Raw genomic sequence first — 13,780 nt, 5'->3', positions numbered from 1 at the left:
ATATAATAAAATTAGAAATAGATCGATATCTCCAAATTTGCGGAAGTTAAAGCAACCACGGACATTTCTAAAAAAATTCAAATTTTTTTAGAAAACAACCCCTTTACCGATCATCGCCAAATTCAATACCAACCTTCCTTGAATGATACTCTATCGATTAAAAAAAAAAAACATCCCAATATCTCAAAAATTACGGAAATTATACCATAAACAAAAAAATAGTATATTACACTACAAGGGCCGAAAGTTGAATTTTCGGCCCTGCGCGTCATGATGCCCCGAGGCGAAGCCGAGGGCATCATGACGAGCAGGACCGAGATTTCAACTTTTGGCCCGCGTAGTGTATACGATTTTTCTTCATAGCCGGTCGAAAGTACGTTATTAATTTTACTTTTTTTAACTTTAAATGTTAATAAGCATGTTTTTGATGCCTGCCCCCGACATTTGCGGCACGAGCGAAGCGAGTGCTGCTGGTCGTGGGGGCAGGCATCAAATACATTCGAAGAGTCAAGTCTTGTCATATTTTGTAAAAATAAATTAATTCCATTCTATCAAAAATGTATTTATTTAATGTGCTTTTCAAAATTGACCAAACACTCCATAAAGTTGACGGCTTTAATTTTTTAGATAGGTCCTTAAAATACACAATCAAATTATTTTCTTCACAGTTTGACAGTGAAGTTTTGTGTTCTATCTGCCACTTTTTATACGTGTTGTAAACAAGATTGTATCGATCAACAGACTTCTTTGGCAACGTATCTGTATTTATTATCAATCGCGCTTCTGCATCGAAATTTCGTATAACTTCTTCCTCGTCTACGGATTCATCAGATGACATATTGTTCATTTTTGCTAGATTATTGAATTGACTTTAATAATATTTCAATATTAAATTAACTGACGACAGAACAATATTGATGACTATTTTTAAGGTTAAAGGGCGTTAAGGTTTAAGGTTATAGAGGGCGCGCGTGTACTTCTCACAGGGAGTAAATGTTAAACTTTCGTCCCTGCTATTAGGGACGAAAGTACGTACTTTCGACCGAGGTATGAAGAAAAAGATAATTCAACACCAACCTACCTTTAATGATACTCTACGATTTTTCGACGTTTTCGAACATAAGCAACACATTGGCAGCGAAAACTTAAAAAACAATTTTTACTTCGGTCTTTTCTACCCCTATTTCATATATAATTCTTTAAAATTCGGTTGATTAGACTTAGCTTTATATGCGATCAAAATTATGGACCTTTGATCGCGTATAAAGCTGGGTCTAATCAACCAAATCTTAAAAAATTATATATATAATAGGGATAGAAAAGACTGAAAAATATAATAAAATTAGAAATAGATCGATATCTACAAATTTGCGGAAGTTAGAGCAACCACGGACATTTCTAAAAAAATTAAAAATTTTTTTAAAAAAGAACCCCTTTACCGATCATCGCCAAATTCAATACCAACCTTCCTTGAATGACACTCTATCGATTAAAAAAAAAACATCCCAATATCTAAAAAATTATAGAAGTTATACCATAAACAAAAAAAAGATAATTCAACACCAACCTACCTTTAATGATACTCTACGATTTTTCGACGTTTTCGAACATAAGCAACACATTGGCATCGAAAACTCAAAAAACAATTTTTAATTCGGTCTTTTCTACCCCTATTTCATATATAATTCTTTTAAATTCGGTTGGTTAGACTTAGGTTTATATGCGATCAAAATTATAGACCTTTGATCGCGTATAAAGATGGGTCTAATCAACCAAATCTTAAAAAATTATATATGAAATAGGGGTAGAAAAGACTGAAAAATATAATAAAATCAGAAATAGATCGATATCTCCAAATTTGCGGAAGTTAAAGCAACCACGGACATTTCTAAAAAAATTCAAAATTTTTTAGAAAACAACCCCTTTACCGATCATCGCCAAATTCAATACCAACCTTCCTTGAATGATACTCTATCGATTAAAAAAAAAACATCCCAATATCTAAAAAATTACGGAAGTTATACCATAAACAAAAAAAAAAGATAATTCAACACCAACCTACCTTTAATGATACTCTACGATTTTTCGACGTTTTCGAACATAAGCAACACATTGGCAGCGAAAACTTAAAAAACAATTTTTACTTCGATCTTTTCTACCCCTATTTCATATATAATTCTTTAACATTCGGTTGATTAGACTTAGCTTTATATGCGATCAAAATTATAGACCTTTGATCGCGTATAAAGATGGGTCTAATCAACCAAATCTTAAAAAATTACCCGGGAAAAAATGATTAGATATAATCATATATATAATTATATCTGGTATATATATAATTATATATAATTATATATGTTTTTATATGGGGTCATATCTAATTATACATGGCCACATGTGCAATCAGTGGTCCCATATACAACCAGATATAGCACCATATCTACTTGTATATAAATGTATATAATTTTATGTGAAGCCAGATATAATGATATGTGAGTAGTGCACTCTACATATAATTAGATATAGTATTATATACAACTATATATGCAGTCATATATTGCCAGATATATTAATATGACTAATCTGGCGCTATATACAACCAGATATAGCACCATATCTAATCGTATATAAATGTATGTGAAGCCAGATATGTTGATATGTGAGTACTGCACCCGACATATAACTAGATATAGTATTATATACAACTATATATGCAGTCATATATAGCCGGATATATTAATATGATTAATCTTGTCCTATGTACAACCAGATATAGCACCATATCTAATCATATATAAATGTATGTGAAGCCAGATAAAATGATATATGAGTAGTGCACCCTACATATAACTAGATATAGCATTATATACAACTATATATGCAGTCATATATAGCCAGATATATTAATGTGACTAATTTGGCGCTATATACAACCAGATATAGCACCATATCTAATCGTATATAAATGTATGTGAAGCCAGATATAATGATATATAATGATATATGAGTAGTGCACCCTACATATAACTAGATATAGCATTATATGCAACTATATATGAATAAGTCATATATAGCCAGATATATTAATGTGACTAATCTTGTCCTATGTACAACCAGATATAGCACTATATCTGTATAGATATAGATTCGCAAGTCATCATATATGCTGCAGATATTTAATCCCAAATTTAAAAATTTATTTGAATCGTTTTTATATATATTATAGATATTAAATTCAAAAATTCGTTACATAATATTATATAATTCAGTATTATAAAATAATATTGCAGGTCATGTGTGCGTATGGAACTTGCCCGGAAAAAAAAAATTATATATAATTATATATAAATATATATGATTATATATAATGCAATTATATATGAATTTTGTCTCTATATGATTATATATAATTATATATAATCATATATAATCATATATGACCATATATAGTCAATATATATTGGAAAAGAACTGTTAACTTCGATAATAAAGCATTGATAAATTAAGATGTATATTTTTTCAAAGGCTATAGAATCAAAAGTAAAATAATTTATTCCATATATTACAACTTGGCACTGCTTGACATGAGACAGTGCCGTGTCTCTTGATACCGTTTTTATACCACTGTCCGTCAAATTTTAAATACGAGAAACGAATCCTATCGAATATATATATTATATAAAAAGTTTCACATACATTTTGACATGATTATATATAAGTTCATATAATTTATATATAAAGTATATATATAAGAATTAAGCATTTATCCATGTAGATTATATATGATTATATATAACCATATATAAACTTAAATTCGGATTATCCGATAGATGGCATCCGATAGGATTTATTTCTCGTATTTAAAATTTGACAAACAATGGTATAAGAATGATATCAAGAGACACGGCAGTATCTCACGCCAAGCAGCGCCAAGTTATATGTAAATCATTTCACTTTTGATTCTAGCTTTTGAAAAAATATACACTAAATTTATCAATGCTTTATTCCTTAATCGAAGTTAACAAAATTCTTTTTTAATATATATAAAATATTTATTATGTTAGATATAATCACATCTGATTATATATAAAATCGACATTAGATATAATTAGATATAAAAAATGGCCCGATATAATTGTATATAATTACATATAACCACATACAATTATATATAACCATATATGGTTATATAATTATATGTGGTTATATATAATTATATACAATTATATACAATTATATCGGGCCATTTTTTATATCTAATTATATCTAATGTCGATTTTATATAATCATATGTGATTATATCTAATCATTTTTTCTCGGGTATATATGAAATAGGGGTAGAAAAGACTGAAAAATATAATAAAATTAGAAATAGATCGATATCTCCAAATTTGCGGAAGTTAAAGCAACCACGGACATTTCTAAAAAAATTCAAAATTTTTTTTAAAAAGAACCCTTTTACTGATTATCGCCAAATTCAATACCAACCTTCCATACATGATACTCTATCGATTAAAAAAAAAAACATCAATATACTTTTATTAAAGATAATAAAAATCACGCAAAATGTTGCTAAGGTTACGATAAAAAATTAATTAAATTTATTAATTCTTCTCAATTGACTTCTGACATTTTAATAATAGTTCCTTTAGTCCTTTATGAATATTCAGATAAATTGTCAGAAGTGCTATGAAATATGTACGGTGTGAAAATCAAGAGAAAAGCGATCGGTCCACTGGGCGCTGCGCCGCGCGCCGAAAGACGCTCTCTCACTTTGCACCCGATTTTCTCACGATCGCTTCCACTTTGCCTTCTAACACTTTGCACTTAGTTTATTCTATACGTAAACAATACAAATGCAAATTGTCAGAAGTACTTCTTAATATGTAAATTTGCCGAGATTTTTCGCAACTTTGGCAGCTTCTGACAACCCTTTATCTTCTACTTACTTTTCTGACAATTTTTTCCCTGCTTTTTCTCATACTCCTCGATACCTATGTAAATTTTCAGCCGTGCCGATCGACAGTTTTTTTGGTCGGAAAATTTACACGTTTGGGCGGGCGGCCCACCCACTTAGCTTCCAGCGCGCCTTCTGACGATCGGGCTTTCGCTTTGCCGGCAGCAATCGAACCTTTTCCAGGTAAGATATTTCGTGGACCGAGGCATGTCGCTTTCTCTGTAGCCAGCTCTCCGTCTATAAGGAGGTTCGCCTATTAGTCGAAAGTCAACTTAGAGTCTTAATTTTTGTATATAATTTACATAAACACATTACACAAATAATCCCAAAAGTTGAGCAATATTGACCGTATAGTTTTTTTGTAATATTATTCAAAAGTTGACCACTTTGAGCCTAGAGAAACGGTCGCTCTGAGGTAAATGATCACTGATTTAGTACACACTTAGCCAACTTAGGACTTTGAAAAACTAGCATTTGACAGATGAAACATCAAGGATTGCATAAAAACTTTAAAAATAGAATTTTACTGTGTAGATTTAAAGCTTTATTATCACAAAGTTTACTTTTACCTCGTAGATCAAATTAGTAATGACAGACGTTGCCATTGGCAACGCAACAGCTGATGCGAACCCAACCTTACAAACAAGTGTTTAACCACTAATCATGAATTCACGACACGGAATCATCAATGTATTAATCATTTTAAGGACGTTCTCCGGTCCTTATACTAGAGAAAATCGATTTTCTTTAGATTTTCTTGAAACTGTGAATATACGTTAATTTAGGTGTGCTTTATGCGTGGTATAAATTTCAGTACCTCTTCCGGTATAAAAAATCAAGATACTGAGCCTCAAAGTTTCAATTTTTACCCAAAAAAATTTTTTAATTTAATTTTTTTTAATTTTGGCATTTTTCCCTTATAGAACTCGACGAGAGGAGCAACTTTGGTCCTTTTGACCAACCTCGTATCTCTTACCGTTTGGCCTGGAAAACCTTTTCATTAGTAAAAGTTGAAACTTTGAGGCTCAGTATCTTTATTTTTTATACCGGAAAAGGTACTGAAATTTATACCACGCATAAAGCACACCTAAATTAACGTATATTTACAGTTTCAAGAAAATCTAAAGAAAATCGATTTTCTCTAGTATAAGGACCGGAGAACGTCCTTAAGTCTTTAGTATTCTCTGACAATTGTTCATATAGGTTTTTATAAATTATTTGTGATTTTTCTTTTACTTCATAATGCTGGATAATAAGTATTTGACAACGATTCCCGAGTCGTTGATGCTCTCATACTTCGGCATATATTTGTTAATATTCTATACACTAATAATTTACGAAAAATATTATAGCACATAACTAGCATCCACAATTCATTATACTAATATTGCATATAATTAGGGATCGCTGTAATGACATTATTATTCAATCGCATTTTTGATTTCAGAATAGTAGGCGAACCTCCTTAATAGCACTGCACTCTAAGAGTAAATCATTAAATCAATCTGCATAAAACACTTGATCGTTCAATCAGTTATTTAAACATTACTTTAAATGCGGTTTCTTTCGAATCTGTCTTTAAAATCGAAAAGATATTACATCGATATATCTGAAATCTCACATATTTATTCTACACATTAAAATGCTCTTAGCGTCGAGTTTTTTATTTTATATATTCGTCTGTAATTACATAATCAGTGATATGAATAACATTGATACGTCAGTTTTAAACATCCGTTATTTTGTTTAGAATAAAAAATTTTCAAATATGTTGGAAGGATATGTAAATATACCTATTACTAAATTTGTATTGTATGTTTGATTGGATGCTTAATTCTAGGATTGTCATATATCTGTGACAAAATTTCAAGATGCTAGTCTGCTTCTTGGAATTTTCTCCTTGTTTAAATGTAACAAGCAAATTTGAATTTTGATTTTATAGTGGTATTTTTTGCCGTATGTGGAAACCCCCTCTAAAAAACGTTTTGTTGAAAGATATACATTTTTATCGCAATTATATGAATAGAAATATTTGGGGGGGGGGGTGGAGAAAGTCTATTGTGTAATCCAAATTTACAAAATAATATGTGTATAGTCGCTCTCCTACAATTAAAATATTGATTAATTATCCGACCACAATTAATGTAATCAATGTAATGTCGTTTAGGCTGTGTCAAAATCGGACGATCTATCTGAGCTTCTTAGACTAGTAGCGGTAACGTGTGCGTTATCATTTCATCTATGCTTCGAATGTATTAATGCTCAGAGATTGATAGATAATAGTGGATATCTTCATACTAATCTGTACGTATGTTACGTATCTCGCGTAAGCATTAAAAACAAGATAATTAATATTATTGTTAGAAGTACATATATGAACATAACAATTAATTTAATAGTTGAACATAACAATTAATTTAATAATCAATGAATTATCCCAGTCAACACGCATGTCTCAAATCGGAACATATGACGTCTTAAAGATGTCTTCAAGACGTCATTAAGACATCTTTAAGACGTCTTATGATATGATGTCTTTAAGATGTCTTATGTCCAATTTGGGATATTGTGTTTACTGGGATATAAATATAAATTTAGAAGCATAGCAAAACGCGAGCAATCTCATGTCTATAATTGCAGAATAAATTTGAACTGGTACGAGATGCGTCGCCCAGAATGAAAAAACTTGTCCTTTTTATGATGATGAAAATACAGCCGCCTTGCGTATTAACGGCCGGCGGTATATGTTTGTTTTGTGCATGGAAACATTGGCCACGGTAATTTGCTCTGAATTTATAGGGGAATAAAAAGGGTATGTCGGTTTAACGTTTACGTGGAAAAAATGTATCGTGTCGCATGCCTCAATTGAAATACATATCTATATGACTGTTTGTATGTATGTACATATTTATAATATAACACATTTCTTCATTATGTTGCCAATCGCAATTGTATTAATTTTACATTTAAATACTATACTTACAATGTTGTCCGTTCTTCTTCAAGATTTTGAAGACTGCTGTGTTATATTTTACTTTCTTACGCTCGGCGCACATTGATGGGCACAGCTTTCCGAGTCTTGATGCAATCATGATATCAAGAGGCAACAACAATCCATTAGTTAGATCTAGCCCCGACTAGCATTGGCTGACTAGAAATTTTGATTTGAAATTGAAAGCAATCGCTATAGTTACTAAAATTGTATCTTATATCGAAGTTACTAAATGGATGCGAACTATATATTTAATATCAGTATCATATATATATATATATATATATATATATATATATATATATATATATATATATATATATACAATATTCTATATAGTGCCGTTACTATTTAGTATTCAATATATTAAGTAATATATCGAAATGATTAGTCTTGTATCGGATGTCTTCTTCGAAAGCAACGCGTACAATTTGGTTTTTATAGATGGTATATCTCCATCTCTCTCAGACTGTCTTTGACTTCCGCGTGGTCGAATTAAAAATAACTCTTTTAACATTACACGTACAGCGTTATCGGGATATCTAACAGGCACTATAGAAGTATCGTCGTGTAAAGCGTATTACCTCGGAACGTATGAAAAGAAAGTAGAGTAGGCTCTGCGAACGATATATTACAACGGAAGGAAGTGAATTGACGTGAAATTCACGCCGATCTCTTCCTTCTGTATAAGAAACAACCGGGAGGTTTAAGCGAAACGTTGCGTATACACTTTTAACTTTCCGCAATACTCGACGCTTAACTCAACCCCTCGCATTGCGCGGTCACGAAAAAGACAGTGCACAGAGAATTTATCTCTTTCTTTTAGCTGCCTCGTGCACACGTTATATCGTGCACCTTGTGCGTGCTACATCATATCGATTTGATTTCCTTCCGCGGTGCAATTTTTCTCAATTACGCGCCGTCCAAACGGAATGCTTGACGAAGCCAATGAATTCCTCCCCACGCGTGGATGTTTTCCGCTTGGTAAGGTTTGGCAAGCGTCAGTGCTATACCCGCCACGAAACCGTCAAGATGGACAGTGTTCAAAGTCAATATATGCGTATCAATCATATCTTGATGTGCCTCATCGGTCAGTGGCCATACCAGGAGAGTTGGGAAAAATTTCTCATACAATTCGTCTTCGTGCCCGCGGTTTTCGCTCAGGCAGTTGTTCAGGTAAACTCCTCTTTGAATTTCCCTTAAATAACGCAAAAGATAAGTTTTTATAAATTAATCGTGAAACAAAGAACAAGCTAATAATTAATTGTGCGTATATATAAAAGGTCAACGGTGATTGAGATGGAAGTAAATTACTATTAAATTAGACTATTAAATTAGAAATTATATTTTTATCTTTTTGATGAATAACAAGTCACATTTATAATTATAACAAATAATATACTATTAAAATAACAATACTTAACATTCTCAATTTTAAATTAGAATTGTTAACAGCTTGTCAGGACGACAGCGTAATATAAGATTATACATTTTTGAACCAGTTCGAAATCGCAAGAAGACATGTGTATTATATTTTTGCAAGCTTATATTCTTTTTTCGGAGAATATTGATTTAACTATATGATATCTTAAATTAGATGTGGCCATGCATTTTGAGAAATTTTGCAGGGTGGCGGCATGATTACTGCTTGGTTTGCGGATGACATCGACGCGTTTATGGAGGGTTCGTCGCCTTTTGTAATTAGTTTAATGTGCGTCTGTAAACATATTAATTATACGTACAATCATGAGCAGGTATGTTCTTTTTCTTGAAGATGCGAGAATAATCGATTTTCTGATACTAATCGTAGTTATTCGTCATATTAAACGTAGATGAAGAGGCTCGCCCTCACAATGGCGGACGATTGGAATATCTATTCAAAGCTTAGTCACGAGTATCATATTCTTTGTAAAAATTATGCGATGGGTAGAAAAGTCACGCTTGCTTACGCAGGTAAAAATTATATCGAAAGTTTAAAGGCTTTCTTTAAAATACCGCGATTAAATTTAGATTAATTTTGCGAAAAAACTTAGTACATATAAAATAATATGTAAATTGTACAAATTTTAAACATATACATATATATAATTTATGTACAATATACGTAATATTTAAATTTATATGTATAATTATAATTAAATTGAAATTTATACAGGATATAGATACTTTTTAAATGAAGCTAAAATATATCCCGTACGTTAAGCTAAATAGTTACAAGCCAGGTTCGACTTTTGATTGATACATTATTTACAGTCTCCCTATATGGCTCAATGGCTCCCTTTCTGGCGGTACCGGTTATACTAAACACAGCCGGCTACATGGGGTTGTACAACATTTCCGAGGGTAGACCCCTGATGTTCCGCACGGAATACTTTATAGACTCCGAGAAGTATTACTACCCGTTGCTGGTGCACTCGTACATTGGCACCCTCGGATTCGTCACGATCGTCGTGGCGATCGACACGATGTTGGTGTTTCACGTTCAACATGAATGTGGGATGTGCGAGATCCTAGGGTAACTCCGCAATAATGGCACTTTGTAAGACTGAACAACATTTTTCATTCAAAACGCATTCTCGTGTGTTTGGTATACCCGCGTCTACATATGTTACTTGCGAGAAATCTGATCGGTGTTTATCTCATCTCGTACTGAACTATTTCATACTGTCACATATTTCTTACACGTTTTATTAAATCTTTGATACATAGAAATATATATACATTTTTTTGTTGTGTAAATCGATTATTATTGAGCGGGAGAGAAAGAGTGACTGTGGAATAAATATTTGTCATTGGTCATTGAGTGTCTTATTAATGCGTACGTTACCCGAATTCGTTTCATCCATACACCACGTCGTGAAGATAGAACGATATATGATTACCCAAGGTAGAGACGACGATATTAAGTTTAAAATATTAACGTATTTCATCTACATCACTCGATCGAATTGCAACATCCTTGGATCCGACTTATGTTTAAGATACATTTATCAATGAGCATTTTTTAGATATCGGCTAGCACGGATTGTTGACGCAGATACTTTAGACATAAATTTGCATTCAGATAAAGAGGAGGCTGCATCGTACAAACATGTTAAGAATTGTGTGATCATGCACAATCACATAATAGAGTTAGTATCTCTGAATAACTACATTATATCCTTTGTTGCTGATAATTTCATGTGCATTATAGCGTTTTTAATGTAAATTATATGTCAATTGATATTTTTTATGTGTGTACATATTCCATTCAATTTATGTATATTTATTTGCATTATGTACTTTATTTAATAATTTAATTTCTTTATGTCGACCCCCCCGCCCAGTATTAAAATATATTTTCCATGGAATACCTATTTTAGCATATATATGTATATGGTATATATATATATATATATATATATATATATATATATATCTTTATTAACTTTATTAACTTTTTTCGGACATGAAGATATGCTAGGCGTATTGAGGTTGCGAATACGACATCGTATTTTTTTCAACTAGGTTGCAATATGATGGGCATGACGTTCACAATATTCCAGGTTAGTGCTGAATACAAATATTATAAAAACACACATGCGACTATAATTATTATCACTGATAAACTTTATGTCTATTAAAAGCTTCGTTTTCTTTATGATGTCATGCTTAAGATTAAACAACATTTTTTTAACACTCTTGTAATTATACATGTGAGAGTATGACAAAATAAACTTATATTTACGAATTAGGCAGTGGTAAAGTTGAGCGATCCAAACGAAGCTTTGCGATATGCGTCGTTCACGGTGACTCTGCTTTCCGTTCTTTTCCTCGAAACCTGGCCGGGTCAGCAGTTATCAGATTATGCTGACAAAATTTTCGCGTACACGTAAGTATCTCGTAGTGGAAGCATTTTGCTGCAGTTCATATAGCCAATTTCTGAAAACGATTAATGTCCAATAACAGCTGTTCAGATATTCACACATCTGGTTTATGCAACCGCTTTATAAACACACGTTTGCCAGGAATAATTGTATATAAATAGGTGATTTTCTGGTGAAAAAATTACTCATTCTCAGAAATTTTCTAAGAATCTTTTATGTTCTAGATTTATGAAAAGTTCTGAAAAAAATATATAAAATTTTTCAGATACTTTCAGAAATAATTGGATGAAAATTTTTGGGATATTTCAGTACCTATATATATGTATGAACATTTCTGATAAATTGCGCGAATTTTCTCATATTATTCAGATTTCTATAAAGTGTTGGCAGGAAAAATCTGAAATATGTCATTTTTATTTTGTCTGAGTCTTTCTGAAAAACGTTTTAATTTGTATAAATAATCTGAAAAATTCCGAGAAAATCTTAAAAAATTTAAAGAAATTTTGACTAATTATGATTAATATTGCAAAAAATTCTGAGATATTTTTTCACCAGGGTTTTTAACTAAAAAAATTAATCCAACACGTCTATCTTTTAGAACTAATGGACAATGGTATCAGTCTTCGCTGAGAGTGAGAAAAGTGATCAGCATTATGCTGATGAGGAGTTACGTGCCAGTTAAAATAACTGCGGGCAATCTATACACCTTAAACCTAGCAAATTTTTCTGCTGTAAGACTTTTTTTCCAAAATGACATCTAATATCGTATTGCCGTAAAGATTGATATATCGTCATTTTAAGGTCCTACGCACGTCGTTTTCTTACTTCACTGTCCTCTGCTCTATGCAATGAGTGAGGCTCGCTGCAACTCAAAAGCAATTATTGATGACAACAGCTACAAGTAACTGAGCCTTTACCGCTCTTTTTATGATGACTTGTGAGTTACAGTGACGATGATAGATGACTTGGTAAAATTGATATAAAATATTCTATAAGGCGTCATTAAAATATTTGCGAGAAAAAGAGTTAAAAACACTTTGATACACCAATTGCGATTTTTTCCTAATTTTATTTAGCTACATAAAAAATTTGGGTAAATGTGTATAAAAGGTCAAACCTCACCGATTTTATATTGCTACTTAAATATGTTTGTAGGGGTTCTTTCCAAATAATTCTACGCAAGAAAAAAGTGGGGGACGGCATTGATTTAGAAGAAATAGCAAATTGAAGTTTCACAATTTTAACTTTTTTTAGGTATTAGTTCTAAGAGAAGTACTTTGCTGATATATGTGTGTATAGACAGCACACATGTAGGTGGGGGCTTGCGGCTTCCCCGCAAGCAGGGGTGGATGGAAGTGGACCTCGGTTCGCGTAGAAAATCATGGGTATTTTGTCAACAATCGAATTGACCGATTTTGCACAATTCGTTAGAAGCTTTCATCATGCAACTACACGAATTTCTCAGCCTCGTTAATGATAATAAAATAAGTCGGTCAATTCGATTGTGGACAAAATATCCATAACTTCGCGAACCGAAGTCCACCCACCCCTGCTTGTGGGGGAGGGGCTACCGCCCCTCCCCCGCCTACACGTGTACTGTCTATACACAGTATACACACATCAGCAAATTACTTCCCTTAGTACTGAAAAAATATATTATTACAGCATATACAAACTTTAATGTCGAACTTCAATTTGTTGTATCTTCTAAACAATCTAAACTAATACCGTCCCCCACTTTTTTCTTGCGTAGAATTACTCAAAAAGACCTCCCCTATAACATTTTTAATGATGGCGATAAAATCGGTGACCTTTTCTACCCCTTACACATTTACCAAAATTTTGATGGAAGATACAAAGCTTTATTATATAAGGAGATACGTATCTTCTAGTCAATGAATGAGTTATTTGTTACTAAATCACGAGGGCCATTACATATCTCTGAAATTGCTCCTATTACATTCA

The 13,780-nt window shown here is 32.1% G+C and overlaps 1 protein-coding gene across 1 annotated transcript; it reads left to right on the top strand.

The window, feature by feature from the left end:
* Nucleotides 1-8,972: 8,972 nt before the first annotated feature.
* On the top strand, nucleotides 8,973-12,871 carry LOC139780077 (odorant receptor 13a). The gene is made up of 9 exons (XM_071718589.1): nucleotides 8,973-9,125; nucleotides 9,578-9,703; nucleotides 9,782-9,902; nucleotides 10,203-10,464; nucleotides 10,958-11,080; nucleotides 11,404-11,494; nucleotides 11,684-11,820; nucleotides 12,414-12,546; nucleotides 12,617-12,871. Exons 1-9 carry the CDS (start codon nucleotides 8,982-8,984, stop codon nucleotides 12,665-12,667), a joined length of 1,188 nt encoding a protein of 395 aa, XP_071574690.1. The 5' UTR covers nucleotides 8,973-8,981; the 3' UTR covers nucleotides 12,668-12,871.
* Nucleotides 12,872-13,780: the final 909 nt, after the last annotated feature.

Source organism: Temnothorax nylanderi, unplaced genomic scaffold (assembly GCF_030848795.1).
Source record: "Temnothorax nylanderi isolate EJ_2023f unplaced genomic scaffold, tnyl_v1.0 TNYL_tig0261_pilon, whole genome shotgun sequence".
Lineage (NCBI taxonomy): Eukaryota > Metazoa > Arthropoda > Insecta > Hymenoptera > Formicidae > Temnothorax > Temnothorax nylanderi.
This window is presented reverse-complemented; position numbering and strand designations above follow the sequence as displayed.

Excerpts from the sequence above, each read along its gene's own strand:
- LOC139780077 (XM_071718589.1), top strand. The coding sequence starts at position 8,982 with ATGGACAGTGTTCAAAGTCAATATATGCGTATCAATCATATCTTGATG. Across the intron at positions 9,704-9,781 it reads ATACGTACAATCATGAGCAG|ATGAAGAGGCTCGCCCTCAC; the intron begins GTATGTTCTTTT and ends TATTAAACGTAG. Across the intron at positions 11,821-12,413 it reads GACAAAATTTTCGCGTACAC|AACTAATGGACAATGGTATC; the intron begins GTAAGTATCTCG and ends TCTATCTTTTAG.